The 15,817-nt window shown below is 41.6% G+C and overlaps 1 protein-coding gene across 1 annotated transcript; it reads right to left on the reverse strand.

Moving 5' to 3' along the window:
* Nucleotides 1–722: 722 nt before the first annotated feature.
* Nucleotides 723–15,199, reverse strand: LOC135521721 (zinc finger protein ZFP2-like). Its single transcript, XM_064947402.1, has 2 exons — nt 14,723–15,199; nt 723–2,712 (listed from the first exon to the last, which is right to left on the reverse strand). Exons 1-2 carry the CDS (start codon nt 14,973–14,975, stop codon nt 1,331–1,333), a joined length of 1,635 nt encoding a protein of 544 aa, XP_064803474.1. The 5' UTR covers nt 14,976–15,199; the 3' UTR covers nt 723–1,330.
* Between the last annotated feature and the right edge of the window lie 618 nt (nt 15,200–15,817).

Here is a 15,817-nt window from a genome sequence, read left to right on the forward strand (position 1 = left end):
AGATTTATTGAATAAACATTTTTCCATAAAGTTAGAGTGAAGCAAGGTGGCTGACTTGCTGTTGATGTTGAAGAAGCGTTTTGTCCACTAGATTATACGTCTCAGTGGCAGATTCACCTGAAAGACGCACATCGCCATCTGCTGACTGGAGTTGGTATCGCAGCTGAGAAAATACTTTCAGACAAATAGCTACAAAGCGACTGCCCCTAAAAACCAATGACTCCCTTTTGAAAACGCGGGATGTGGCATCAGAAACATTTATTAACGTGTAAAAATGTACTACAAAGTGTAGCTAAATAGAATAACTTTGGTCATACCCACTCAGCCCGTGATGTCGAATGGGCGATATCAGGTCTGTCTGTTGTGGCTGTCATTTCGCCCCAATATAGTCATCCCAAATTGGGCTGTGTATAACTATGTAAATGTCTCTTGGACAAGGTGACTCTAAAAAGAAAAGGTTCATGGTGTATCCTTTAGGGGTTCTTCACATCGAAACTGTGCGGGAACCCATTAAAATGGTTCCTCAAAGAACCTTTCGGGGTAAAAATGTTTAACTCCCTGTCCACCCTCCCTCCATTATAACAATATTGACTTAAATAATAGTTTATTTAGTGGCACCACAAATGTGAATTGATATTTACAAAGCAATTGACCAAACAAAACCCCAAATTGCAACATTTCTGCAGACATGTCAGACCATAACAAATAATACATTTACTTTGTATAGTGCTTTTAATGACATTTAAACATTTTTAAATAATGATGTACAATAAAAACAAATTAAAAATGAATCATAGGTAAACTAACAATATTGTAGACTTCTAAATGCAGATTTTTCAGCTTTAGTGTGTATATCATATTCACTTAGTTATGTTAGGACGTTTGCCATCTTTATGACCGGCCCTGGTAACTTCACTCCAAAACACAGTAACTTAAGAACATAAGTGTTTTTCTGACATTTCTGAGAAATTTAAGGGAAAATAAAAACAGCCCTAGCAGAGCCCCAAGTCCCATGGGGACGTCCTCGAGGGCATGGCTGTTCTCATCAAAGGCCAGCAGGATTTCACTCTCCTTGTGAAATGGCGTTTTGGGTTCTACATTGTGACATTAAAATACTCCTACTGCAATGTTAAAACATTCTACATTGTGACATTAATTCATTGATATCATGAAACAACTCCATGTATGTATTTTCTGATATTTGATCAGAGATCTTTTATCAGATTATCTCTGGTCACAGCAAAGAGGTGTCTCTACTGTGTGTGTTCTCTTGTGTACAGTCAGACTGACCAAAACTCTTCCCACATTGATCACAGCTATACGATTTCTCTCATGTGTGTGTTCTCTGGTGTTGAGTCAGCTTGGTAGATGAAACAAAACGCTTCCCACATTGACGGCAGTTATAAGATTTCTCTCCTGTGTGTGTTCTCTTGTGTAGAGTCAGACTGCCAGATTGACCAAAACTCTTCCCACATTGATCACAGCTATGAGGTTTCTCTCCTGTGTGTGTTCTCTGATGTTGAGTCAGCTTGCTAGATGAAACAAAACTCTTCCCACATTGACCACAGCTATAAGGTTTCTCTCCTGTGTGTGTTCTCTTGTGTAGAGTCAGAGAGCCAGATGTAGTACATCTCTTCCCACATTGATCACAGCTATAAGGTTTCTCTCCTGTGTGTATTCTCTGGTGCACTGTCAGATCACCAGAATTACTAAAGCCCTTCCCACATTGACCACAGCTATAAGGTTTCTCTCCTGTGTGTGTTCTCTGGTGTAATGTCAGACAGCTAGATGTAACAAAACTCTTCCCACATTGATCACAGATATAGGGTTTCTCTCCTGTGTGTATTCTCTGATGTAGAGTCAGATAGCCAGATGTAGTAAAATTCTTCCCACATTGATCACAGCTATAAGATTTCTCTCCTGTGTGTGTTCTCTGGTGTAATGTCAGAGAGCTCGATGTAACAAAACTCTTCCCACATTGATCACAGCTACAAGATTTCTCTCCTGTGTGTGTTCTCTGGTGTAATGCCAGAGAGCTAGATGTAACAAATCTCTTCCCACATTGACCACAGCTATAAGGTTTCTCTCCTGTGTGTGTTCTCTGGTGTAATGTCAGCTGGTCAGATCGAACAAAACTCTTCCCACATTGATCACATATATACGGCTTCTCTCCTGTGTGTATTCTCTGATGTAGAGTCAGATAGCCAGATGTAGTAAAACTCTTCCCACATTGAACACAACTATAAGGTCTCTCTCCTGTGTGTGTTCTCTTGTGAAGAGTCAGAGAGCCAGATGTAGTAAAACTCTTCCCACATTGATCACAACTATAAGGTCTCTCTCCTGTGTGTGTTCTCTTGTGAAGAGTCAGAGAGCCAGATGTAGTAAAACTCTTCCCACATTGATCACAACTATAAGGTTTCTCTCCTGTGTGTATTCTCTGGTGCACTGTCAGACTTCCAGATTGTCTAAAACTCTTCCCACATTGACCACAGCTATAAGATTTCTCTCCTGTGTGTGTTCTCTGATGAATTTTAATGCCTGATGAGGAGGTGAATCTCTTCCCACAGTCAGAGCAGCAGTGAATTCTCCTCCCTGTGGGTCTCTGCAGGTGTTTCTTGAGGTGTTCTGATCTGGAGAGACTCTTCTCCACCTTGTCAGCATCATGAGGTTGTTGAGGCTCCCCAGAGGATCCACAATAGTCCCGTCTCTCTCCTGTGTGAATAACAAAGTCAGAGGTGATGCCAACAGCGTAGTCAGGATGTTGTACAACAATTGACGTCTGTAATGAATGTTAAAATTATTTGACAATTGTCTTAAAATGAGCAAGAATAGTCACATTTTGTCTTGTTTTCCCATTAGTAGTAACATTGATGATTGTAGACTAGAAATAAGTTATTCATGTTGTTGAAATCCTAAGCAGTGTGCCAGACAACTTTTTGTCTCCAATATAGGACCCTTTATGTGGTTAATAAAATTGCAGGACGAGGGCGATGAGCACACAAGGTGATTGCAGAAACACCTCCCTGCTAATGAGGAATCCGATAGTTATGGATATAGTATATCTGCCAGGAGCAACAATGGTGAGCAAAGATTGTAGTTTTTCACAATGTATTCTGAATGTGAATGGGGGAAAACGCAGGGGAGTAACCTCCATTTCCAGGTTGCTTATGAGTACATTTCACACTACTTTGGATTATAATTGTGAGGCTCATTTGAATGTCCTGCTTAATATAATCTTTGCTGGGTGTTGGATGGGCTATTTACAGATGGGCTGTGTACAGCTGCAGCGATCGGTAAGCTGCTCAGATAGCTGATGCTTAAAGTTAGTGAGGGAGAGTCTCCAGCTTCAATGATTTTTGCAATTCGTTCCAGTCATTGGCAGCAGAAAACTGGAAGGAAAGGCGGCCAAAGTAAGTGTTGGCTTTGGGGGTGACCAGTGAAATATACTTCCTGGAGCACGTGCTATGGGTGGGTGTTGCTATGGTGACCAGTGAGCTGAGTTAAGGCAGCCTAGCAAGGACTTATAGATGGAGCCAGTGGGTTTGGAGACAAATATGTAGCGAGGGCCAGCCGACGAGAGCAGTGGTACATGAAGCTTTGGTGACAAAACGGATGGCACTGTGTTTAGACTACTTCCAGTTTGCTGTGTAGAGTGTTGGAGGCTATTTTGAAAATGACATCACTGAAGTCAAGGATCGGTAGGATAGTCAGTTTTGCGAGGGTATGTTCAGCAACGTGAGTGAAGGAGGCTTTGTTGTAAAATAGAAAGCCAATTCTAGATTTAATTTTGGATTGGAAATGCTTAATATTAGTCTGGAAGGAGAGTTTACAGTCTTGCAAGACACCGAGGTATTTATAGTTGTCCACATATGAAGATATCCCTCTAGTGGTGTGGGGGCTGTGCTTTGGCAAAGTGGGCAAAGCTTTGGCAAAGTGGGTGGGGTTATATCCTTCCTGTTTGGCCCTGTCCGGGGGTGTCCTCGGATGGGGCCACAGTGTCTCCTGACCCTTCCTGTCTCAGCCTCCAGTATTTATGCTGCAGTAGTTTGTGTCGGGGGTCTGGGGTCAGTTTGTTATATCTGGAGTACTTCTCCTGTCCAATTCGGTGTCCTGTGTGAATCTAAGTGTGCGTTCTCTAATTCTCTCCTTCTCTCTCTCTTTCTCTCTCTCGGAGGACCTGAGCCCTAGGACCATGCCCCAGGACTACCTGACATGATGACTCCTTGCTGTCCACAGTCCACCTGGCCGTGCTGCTGCTCCAGTTTCAACTGTTCTGCCTTATTATTATTCGACCATGCTGGTCATTTATTAACATTTGAACATCTTGGCCATGTTCTGTTATAGTCTCTACCCGGCACAGCCAGAAGAGGACTGGCCACCCCACATAGCCTGGTTCCTCTCTAGGTTTCTTCCTAGGTTTTGGCCTTTCTAGGGAGTTTTTCCTAACCACCGTGCTTCTACACCTGCATTGCTTGCTGTTTGGGGTTTTAGGCTGGGTTTCTGTACAGCACTTTGAGATATCAGCTGATGTACGAAGGGCTATATAAATAAATTTGATTTGATTTGAGTTTTACTAGCAGTTGGAGGCCACGGGAGGAGTGTTGTATGGCATTGAAGCTTGTTTGGAGATTTGTTAACCTTTTTGGGATAGGGGGCAGCATTTTCACTTTTGGATGAATAGCGTGCTCAGTGTGAACTGCCTCCAACTCTGTCCCAGATGCAAATATATGTATGTTACTATTAGTATTGGATAGAAAACACTCTGAAGTTTCTAAAACTGTTTGAATGATATCTGTGAGTATGGCAAAAACCTGAGAAAAATCCAACCAGGAAGTGGGACATCTGAGGTTTGTAGTTTTTTAAAGCTTGGCTTAAGAGATATGGATAAAGTTGCACTTCCTACGGCTTCCACTAGATGTCAACCGTCTTTAGAAACTTGAATGAGGCTTCTACTATAAAGGAGGGGCTCATGAGACCTCTAAGTCAGTGGTCTGGCAGAGTGCCTTGGTTTCATGACGCTCGCTCCCGACAGAGTTACCTCTCGTTCCAGTGCTTTTCTTCAGACAAAGGAATTCTCCGGTTGGAACATTATTGATGTTTTATGTTAAAAACATCCTAAAGATTGATTCCATACATCATTTGACATGTTTCTAAAGGACTAACGGAACTTTGAGTTTTTGTCTGGGCGAAGTGTCTGCGTCTCATGAAGATGGATTACTGGGTTGAACACGCTAACAACAAGTGGCTATTTGGACATAAATTATGGACTTTATGGACATTTATGGAATGAACTGGGATTCCTGGGAGTGCCTTCTGATGAAGATCATCAAAGGTAAGGGAATATTTATGGTGTAATTTCTAACTTCTGTTGACTCCAAAATGGCGGATATTCCTCTGGCTGTTTTGGGTTCTGAGCATTGTTCTCAGATTATACTTTTTCAGTAAAGTTTTTTTGGAATCTGACACAGCGGTTGCATTAAGGAGAAGTCCATCTTTAATCAATGTTTACTATGAGTATTTCTGCAAAATCACCAGATGTTTTGGAATCAAAACAAATATGCACATTATCGAACAAAACATACATGTATTGTATGTATTGTGTAACATGAAGTCCTATGAGTGTCATCTGATGAAGATCAAAGGTTAATTATTCATTTTATCTTTATTTCTGCTTTTTGTGACTCCTATCTATGGCTGGAAAAATGGCTGTGTTTTTTTGACTTGGCTATCACCTAACATAATCATATGTTGTGCTTTCGCTGTAAAGCATTATTATTATTATTTTATCGGGCACGATGGGTAGATTAACAAGAATCTTTCATTTGAAGTATTGGACTTGTTAATGTATGAAAGTTACATCTTTCAAAAAAATATTTTTGAATTTCGCGAGCAGCCTTTTCAGCGGAATGTTGTCGAGGGGTTCCCTGCCCTAGAAAGGTTAAGCTCTTTGGGATCGTTCGGGACGCTATAGCGTCCCACCTTGCCAACAGCCAGTGAAAGTGAAGAGCGCCAAATTCAAAACAACCGAAATCAACCAAAAAATACAAGTATTTTACACCATTTTAAAGATACACTTCTCGTTAATCCAACCATAGTGTCCGATTTCAAAAAGGCTTTTCGGCGAAAGCAGAACATATCATTATGTTAGGTCAGCAACTAGTCACAGAAAGCATTCAGCCATTTTCCAACCAAAGAGAGGTGTTACAAAAAGCAGAAATATAGATAAATGAATCACTAACCTTTGACGATCTTCATCAGATAACACTCCCAGGACTCAATGTATGTTTTGTTCGATCAAGTTCATATTTATATCCAAAATCTTCAGAAATCCCTCCAAAACATCCAGAGAAATTGCAGAGAGCCACATCAAATAACAGAAATACTCAAACGTTGATGAAAGATACATGTTTTACATAGAATTAAAGATAAACTTGTTATTAATGCAACCGCTGTGTCAGATTTCAAAAAGCTTTACAGCAAAAGCCCAATATTAAATAATCGGAGACCAGTGTTCAGCCATGCCATACAGTTACCCACCAAATTGTGGAGTCAACAAAAGTCAGGAGGAGGAGGAAGACCAACTACTTTGATGCAGTTAAAGACTTCCAAAAGTGTTTCCTCAGTTTGAGATCGACTGCCAATTTAAATCCATTGAACGAGACAAGTTATCAGACAGGACATATTGCTGATGCTCTTCCTATTGAGAACCTGAATGAAAATTATCTTGTGGGCGGTGGTGGTGATGACGTCCTATTCGATGACGTCATCCATCGGGATTCCCCAAGAAAGAAGACGCTCTGGATCGATCACTGGAGTCAGATGTGAAGGAGGAGGTTGATCATCAGGAGTCAGATGTGAAGGAGGAGGTTGATCATCAGGAGTCAGATGTGAAGGAGGAGGTTGATCATCAGGAGTCAGATGTGAAGGAGGAGGTTGATCATCAGGAGTCAGATGTGAAGGAGGAGGTTGATCATCAGGAGTCAGATGTGAAGGAGGAGGTTGATCATCAGGAGTCAGATGTGAAGGACGAGGTTGATCATCAGTGAACCTCTCGGATTGTGGCTGGGCTGGCGTTTCCACTTCCAGCTGGGTCATATATTTTGATACATTGAATGTTGATATTGTGAACCTATGTTATATATTTGTACCTCTTGTTTCATGAAGTGATGTCACAAAGTACTGCCTCTACATATTCAGTGCATTCAGAAGTTCAGACCATTTTGTTATGTTACAGCCTTATTCTAAAATGGATTAATTCACCCCCCAATCAATCTACACACAATACCCAATAATGACATCCCAATACCCCATAATGAAAGCAAAAACAGGTTTTTATAAATGATCAATGAAAAAGGTGATTTTCTTTCAACAACAAGGACATTTCTAAGTGACCCCAAACTTTTGTGTACATCTACATGATGTATTGTTACACCACGTAGGAGCAGTATAGACCTAGTATGTTCATTATATACATCTACATGATGTATTGTTACACCAACAATAAAAGGGAAATTATATGATTTTATACTGATACAATTGAAGATAATAAAAGATAATGACATTAAAATGTTTTATGAGATTAGAGAACACATTGGGTGGGATCTTAGACCGTTCCTCCATACAGAATATCTCCAGGTCTTTGATTTATTTAGTCTGCGCTTATGGACTGCCCTGTTCAATTCAAACCACAGGATTTCAAGGGAGTTCAAGTCCGACGACTGAGATGGCCATTGAAAATGTTGATTTTTATGCCCAATTAACCATCTCTTTGTGGGTGTTGATGTGTCTTTCTGGAAGATCCACTTATGGCCAAGTTTCAGCCTCCTAGCAGAGAGTTAACCAGGTTTTGGGCTAAAATATCCTGGGTAGTGGGTAAAGTTTAGATATTTATTTCATACAGTAATTTTTGCTAATCTTTATCAAGGGTATCAATAACTAGGTGCTTATTTTGAAAACTAGTTATTTGACTGACTGAATCAGAAATATAGATGTGGAGTTGATTTTAGAGTTTGTTTTAAAATCTCATAAAAAATCTGAACTAATCAAACAACTTGTTGCTCTTTGTACGTGTTGATATAATATTCTTATTTAATGGAGAGGAAAAAAACATTTATAATATAATTCAATGAAGAAATAAAAAAAATCCCTCCTCAACTGCGTTTCCTCCCTCCAGACAGCAGATGGCGAGATGTGTCTTTCAGGCGATGTTTCTACTGTGACGTATAATCTAGTGGACGGAACGCTTCTTCAACAACTGCAGCCACCTCGGTAGCTCGCTAGACAACAAAGTCGGAACATTCAAGCTCTTTAGACAATTTACTGGTTTATTTGCCACTATGATTTAAACATACTTATGTGTAAACAACTAGCTACCTCATTTCATTTAATATTTACGTTATAAGTCAATTAGCTGGCTGGTTAAATTAGCACTAGTCTAGTCACTAATGCTAACTAGCTGTTATCCCCGACCATGAGTACACTAAGCTACTCTCCTCCCGATAAAGAAGAGGAGGTCTGCTGCATGGAGAAGGAAGCTCTCGTCAAAGAGGAGGCTGTTCCAATACAAGAACAAGTAGAGGGTGGGGCTGTTACTGTCAAAGAGGAGGAGGAAGACGTTTCATTGAAAGACGCGTTCAGAGTGAAAGAGGATTTTACAGTAAAAGAAGAGGAGGAAGAGAAAGAGGAGGATGCAGGTTTTGGAGAGAAGGAGGTTACTGTGACAGAGAAAGAAGATGATGTTTTTTTTAATGAAGGATGAAGAGCGGGAGATTACTGTCACATTAGAGGAGGACGAAGAAGAGAAGACTGGAGAACTGATTAACACCAGTAAATACAGTGAGTACTATCTTATAAAACAGGGACATTGATCTGATTAAGACCAGTAAATACAGTGAGTACTATCTTATAAAACAGGGGCAAAAACTCTGCAGTTGTTGAACTAATGTAGTCATTTGAGAAACCAAGACTGTTGAGTCTGCCGATAAGAATACGGTGATTGACAGAGTCGAAAGCCTTGGCCAGGTCGATGAAGACAGCGACACAGTATTGTCTCTTATCGATGGCGGTTATGATATCATTTATGATCTTGAGTGTGGCTGAGGTGCACCCGTGACCAGCTCGGAAACAGGATTGTACAGCGGAGAAGGTACGGTGGGATTCAAAATGGTCAGTGATCTGTTTGTTAACTTGGCTTTTGAAGACTTTAGAAAGGCAGGGCAGGATGGATATAGGTGCAACAGTTTGGGTCTAGAGTGTCACCCCCTTTGAAGAGGGTCATGACCTCTGAAGTGTTCCAATCTTTAGGAATCTCTGACGATAAGAAAGAGGTTGAACAGACTAGTAATAGGGGTTGCCACAATGGCAGCAGATCATTTTAGAAAGAGAGGGTCCAGATTGTCTAGCCCAGCTGATTTGTACGGGTCCAGGTTTTGCAACTCTTTCAGAACATTAGCTATCTGGATTTGGGTGAAGGAGAAGCTGGGGAGGTTTGGGCAAGTAACTGCAGGGGTGGGGAGCTGTTGCCCGGGGTTGGGGTAGCCAGGAGGAAAGCATGGCCAGCCATATAGAAATGCTTATTGAAATTCTCCATTATCATGGAGTTATCAGTGGTGACAGTGTTTCCTAGCCTCAGTGCAGTGGGCAGCTGCTTCTGATGTTAACATGCATGAAACCAAGGCTTTTACGGTTACAGAAGTCAACAAAGGAGAGAGCCTGGGGACACTTAGGGCCTGGGTTAACCTCTACGTCACCAGAAGAACAGAGGAGTAGGATGAGAGAACGGCTAAAGGCTATCAGAACTGGTTGTCTAGTGCGTTGGGAACAGAGAATAAAAGGAGCAGATTTCTGGGCGTGTTAGGATAAATTCAAGGCATAATGTACAGACAGGGGTATGGTAGGTTGCGGGTACAGTGGAGGTAAACCTAGGCATTGAGTGACGATAAGAGAGGTTGCATCTCTGGAGCCACTAGTTATGCTAGGTGAGGTCACCGCGTGTGTGGGAGGCGGTACAAAAGAGTTCTCTGAGGCATGATGAGTGAACTAGGGGCTCCGCAGTAAAATAAAACAATGATAACTACCCTAAACAACAGTATACAAGGCATATTGACAATAGAGAGGCATAAAGCAATCATAGGTGTTGATTGGGAGTGCTAGCTAAGACAACAACAGGTAAAATGGCAATGAATGGGCAGAGAGGGTCAGTTAACTACACACGGGGCCTGAGTTTGAGGCTGGGGCCGACAGGTAAACAAAATAAACTAAATGGAGTACCGTGATTAATGAACAGTCCAGCAGGCATCAGCTATGTAGCCAAGTGATCATAGGGTCATATCGCGCTGTGCAGACTGGCAGGTATTATCCAGGCTAAAAGAGGCTGGTGTCTGAGCTAAAAATGTAAAGGCCGCTAGCAGTGGCTAACAATGACTACATAGCTAGTAGCTAATTAGCTGGTTAGCTTCTGATGGCTAGCTTCTGTTGGAGGTTCTAGCTATGAGGTCGGAAAATTGCAGATCCGTATCACATTGGGTGAGGCGGGTTGCCGGAAGGTATATTTAATTTAAACATGGAGATTTAAATATTTTGCAATATATACAAGAAATGACAAAAAAACAATATTTACAACAACAAACACGTCTTACTGCTACGCCATCTTGGATTGACCCTGTTAAAAAACATTGGATTTGGCAAACACTGAAATTATTTAGTATTTATGTGCCCACAAACTGTTTTCCCAGCATAACATAAGGAGTCACTAAATGATACATAGTTTAAGTGCATTTCAGAATACAAAAAAAAAAAAAACTGTCCAACAGCAAGATCCGTATTTAAGTTGAAGTTCATCATATGACAAGCATAACATTATGACTATAACTACTGTTCACTGAAGGAGGGAAATTGGTACAACATACTATTAAATTCACGCCTCGCTCGGGTTTATTCCTTAAATGTAATACGGCTCTTCACCGACCCAGGAAGGGGCAGGGCCAAACAGGTGTTGCACCTCGTTTCCCTCCTTCAGGGAACAAAATTATAGTTTTGGGTTCTAATCGTTCAGAGTAAATGACTCACGCTCACTAGAGAAGATTAACCAAGTTTAATTCTTCCCAAAGGGTCGTTACAGCTGTAATTCAGACAAAAACATGTTCTCACCATCACAAGTATATATACCCCACTTTGGACACTCCTCCTTCTCTCCAATCATTACATCTTCTGGGTCGACAGGAAGAGGGTAACAGGATACTAAACCCCTATTACTCCCTTCAGGGGATCTGACCAGACCTCAAACCCTCCTTCGCCTAATCCACAGATGTCCATCCTCTTCCCCTAAACCAATCCTGTGATCTCCTCCCGTCCACCCAGCACATTCCACAGCCACTCTGTCTTTCTACAGATCTCACTCCTTTATATACTCTGCATCTGACCTATCATGTCTTCAATATCTCAATGTTCAAAGTTCAGCCCGAATCCAGTCATAAAGTTACACTCCCTTTCAGTCGGTCAACTTCGGTAAAACATACTATGGGAAAATAAAATCATTCCCCATGCCGACCCAAACGGATACTAAATGAAACGGCCCCTGGCAGACCACCCAGACCTGACACCGCAAGATGCGTCAATTTATTAATTGTGTTTTGTTTGAAACACTCCTGTCAGTGTTGAGTAAGGACGCACACCCAATTACACATATAGTAGTAGGACTAGTCTACCTGGCCTGCACGCAAATGTAGGCCTATAAATGTGCCCATTTGGGGATGTCTGATAGTATTTCTGATTGTCTTAACACACCACCACTAATGAGTTCTGGAGCTTCTCAAAGTAATGTTTTATTCACCTCAAACAGCAAGTAAACAAAGTCTAATCACAATCAATTGCAAATGAGAATAGTTCCTCAAAGTATTTTAATAATATTTCCAGCTCTCGCACTTTCGATAACCACTCGGCACGAAAGGGAAAAACGTAATACGCTGATCCATTGGAAATCTCAAAATACCTGATTACTTCTTATCCCTTTCACAAATAGCCTACAGCTGTAGGTGTCAGCTGTCAGGTTGCTGACTGCTGGTGTAGTCTATTACCAGAAACTATAGGAGCATAACGACTGCTGGTCTAGCCTATTACCAGAAACTATAGGAGCATAACGACTGCTGGTCTAGCCTATTACCAGAAACTATAGGAGCATAACGACTGCTGGTCTAGCCTATTACCAGAAACTATGGGAGCATAACGACTGCTGGTGTAGCCTATTACCAGAAACTATGGGAGCATAACGACTGCTGGTGTAGCCTATTACCAGAAACTATGGGAACATAACGACTGCTGGTGTAGCCTATTACCAGAAACTATGGGAGCATAACGACTGCTGGTGTAGTTTATTACCAGAAACTTTAGAGGCATAACATCAAAATTTACAAAGGCAAGCAGCAGCGGGAGGAGTAGGCTAAGGAAGAGGTTTTTTTCTGATGGCTATCTTGTGTCAGAGGGGTGTCATCAATAGACCATAATGACAAAGTGAAAATAGGTTAAAAAAAGAAATACCATATTTACATAAGTATTCAGACCCTTTGCTATGAGACACAAAATTGCTTTCAGGTGCATCTTGTTTCATTCATCATCCGTGAGATGTATCTACAACTTGTTTGGAGTCCACCTGTGGAAAAGTCAATTGACTGGACATGATTTGGAAAGGCACACACGTGTCTATATAAGGTCCCACAGGTGTCAGAGGAAAAACCAAGCAATGAGGTCGAAGGAATTGTCCTTAGAGCTCTGAGACAAGATTGTGTCGAGGCACAGATCTGGGGAAGGGTTACGAAAAAACAAAAACAAATCTGCAGCATTGAAGGTCCCTAAGAACACAGTGGCCTCCATCATTCTTAAATGGAAGATGTTTGGAGCCACCAAAACTCTTCCAAGAGCTGGCCGTCCAGCAGAACTGAGCAATCGGTGGAGAAGGGCCTTCATCGGGGAAGGGAACAAGAACCCGATGGTCACTGACAGAGCTACAGATTTCCTCTGTGGAGATGGGAGAACCTTCCGGAAGGACAACCATCTCTGCAGCACTCCACCGATCAGGTCTTTATGGAAGAGTGGGCAGGCGGAATCCACTCCACAGTAAAAGGCACATGATAGCCAGCTTGGAGGTTGCCAAAAGGCATTCAGGCCAAAGAGTTCAATCTTGGTTTCATCAGACCAGAGAATCTTGTTTCTCGTGGTCAGAGTCCTTTAGGTGCCTTTTTGGCAAACTCCAAGCGGGTTGTCAGGTGCCTTTTACTGAGTTATAGAAGTATGGACAAATCTTTTTTTGTTAATAATTCCATGGGTCTTACAGTTCAAAATCAAATAGCAAAATGATCCTTGGTATAACCTTAAAACAGTACAATACAGGGGAAGCCCTTCATGTTGTTTAAACAATTCCATATAGCTTAGAAGAACCTCCCCCTCAGACAGGGCTTAGACTGTAATGGGTTAAAACTATCTGAGACTTACATTACTCTGAGACTAGTTATCCTGGGATTGTACATCTTACATTAAGACTAGTTATCATGGGGAATAGTTTTAATACATTTGCAAAAAATCTAAAACCTGTTTTTGCTTTGGCATTATGGGGTATTGTGTGTAGATTGATTATATTGTACTTTTTTCCCTCATCAATTTTAGAATAATGGGATGCACCGATATTACATTTTTGGCCAATATTTTCCATGACCAAAAAACGAAACCGATATAAAATGTTTTGCTGCCTTTGAAGCATTCTTGTACTGTTAAATAGTTAACGCACACACACGGACACAGCGGTCTAAGCCACTGCATCTCAGTGCAAGCGGTGTCACTACAGTCCCTGGTTCGAATCCAGGCAGTATCACAGTAGTAGTCTGTTATTGGTGTGGAGAGGACAACAAAGGAGAGGGATCCCACATGTGGATAGGAAGACACAAATTACCATTATTATGGAAAATACTCATTTAAAATCCAGGAATTTAACAACTGTAGCTTTCTAGGACATGCCAGTAAGTTGTATCCAAGTGCAAACAATTATCAACCCAACGTGGAAAATTTTGAATTTGATCAACAACCAAATTAATGGCTTATTTGCTACGTGGGGTTTACTTGATCTAACAGAAGTTTCGTAATGATTAAGTTGTTACGTGACATACCGACAACTTTGATAAAAACACTACAGGAGTTGTCTCCAGATCGCTATGCATATTCATGCTAGTAGCTTAGCATCTCTCTCCATTGAATACAGGCGGTGGACGTCGACAACCCTCATAGAATATAAACAATAGTTTACAATAATAAGATGTATCCACCAATCCAAAGAATGGATAAGCGGGAGCTAGACAACCCGCAGTGCCGCTTTGTGGACAACGACTCCCCTTGTTAGGGAGGAGAGACATCTTGTCAGTATATCCATAATCGTTGGTGTTGTCAACCCAACTCTCACATGGCACTATTGGGGGGCTCGGTGTGTAGTAAAACATCACTACACGAAAATCACTACATGCCGTGCCCCCCAGTCTGCTGTCAACAGATAGACCCTTCTCAAATATATATGTTAAGCCACTTTTTTGGAAACGGAACGGAGAAAACAAGGGGTAGCTTGCTCTCTACATCGTCTGATTCTAGACATATATGTAATCATCCCAGGGCCCTCCGTTGAAGAGGTATTGACGAGCCATCTCCGAATATCCAAAGTTAAAAACCAATTTAAGGCGGTACTTACTGGTGTGAATCAGATCTCCTATCTCAACCTCTTCATCTTTCAATGTGACAGTAATCTCCCCTTCCTTCTTCACTCCAAAAACAGCATCTTCCTCTTCTTTCACTGAAACGTCTTTCTCTTCTTCTTCTACTGTAACAGCCTCACCCTCCTCTTCCTCCTCCTCTTTCACGACAATGTTCAGCCAAATACCCTCTTTCTCCGCCCAGCATTTCCCCTCTTCCTTAACAGGAGGGGAGTAGTTTAGGGAGCTCATGGTCGGGGATGTTAGCTAGCTATCAATAGCGACTAGGCTAGTGCTAACTTAACCAGCCAGCTACTATATCTGACTAATACAAAATAACGTAATATTAAATTAAATAGGTTAACAAGTAGATACGACAGAAGTGTGCCTAAAAAACAGTAGCTAATATACACCGAAAGCGTATAAATAGCTTGAATATTTCGGCGATGTTGGCTAGCAATCTACCGAGGTGGTTGACGAGCTGTTTCTGAAGAACCGTCCACTAGATTATACGTCACGCTGGCAGCGTCGCCTGAAAGACGCACGTCACGGTCTGCTGACTGCAGACAAAGATTATTTTTAAATTGGTTTAATTAAATATAATACTCAGTGCAGTACTCAGTGACATCACTTCATGAAACAGGAGGTACAGATATATAACATAGTTTCACAATATCAACATTCAATGTATCAAAATATATGACCAAGCTGGAAGTGTAAACGCCAGCCCAGCCACAATCCTAGAGGTTCACTGATGATCAACCTCCTCCTTCACATCTGACTCCTGATGATCAACCTCCTCCTTCACATCTGACTCCTGATGATCAACTTCCTCCTTCACATCTGACTCCTGATGATCAACCTCCTCCTTCACATCTGACTCCTGATGATCAACCTCCTCCTTCACATCTGACTCCTGATGATCAACCTCCTCCTTCACATCTGACTCCAGTGATCAATCCAGAGCGTCTTCTTTCTTGGGGAATCCCGATGGACGACGTCATAGAATTGGACGTCATCACCACCACCGCCCACAAGATAATTGTCATTCAGGTTATCAATAGGAAGAGCATCAGCAATATGTCCTGTCTGGT

The sequence above is a fragment of the Oncorhynchus masou genome, chromosome 4, assembly GCF_036934945.1.
Source record: "Oncorhynchus masou masou isolate Uvic2021 chromosome 4, UVic_Omas_1.1, whole genome shotgun sequence".
Classification (NCBI taxonomy): Eukaryota; Metazoa; Chordata; class Actinopteri; order Salmoniformes; family Salmonidae; genus Oncorhynchus; species Oncorhynchus masou.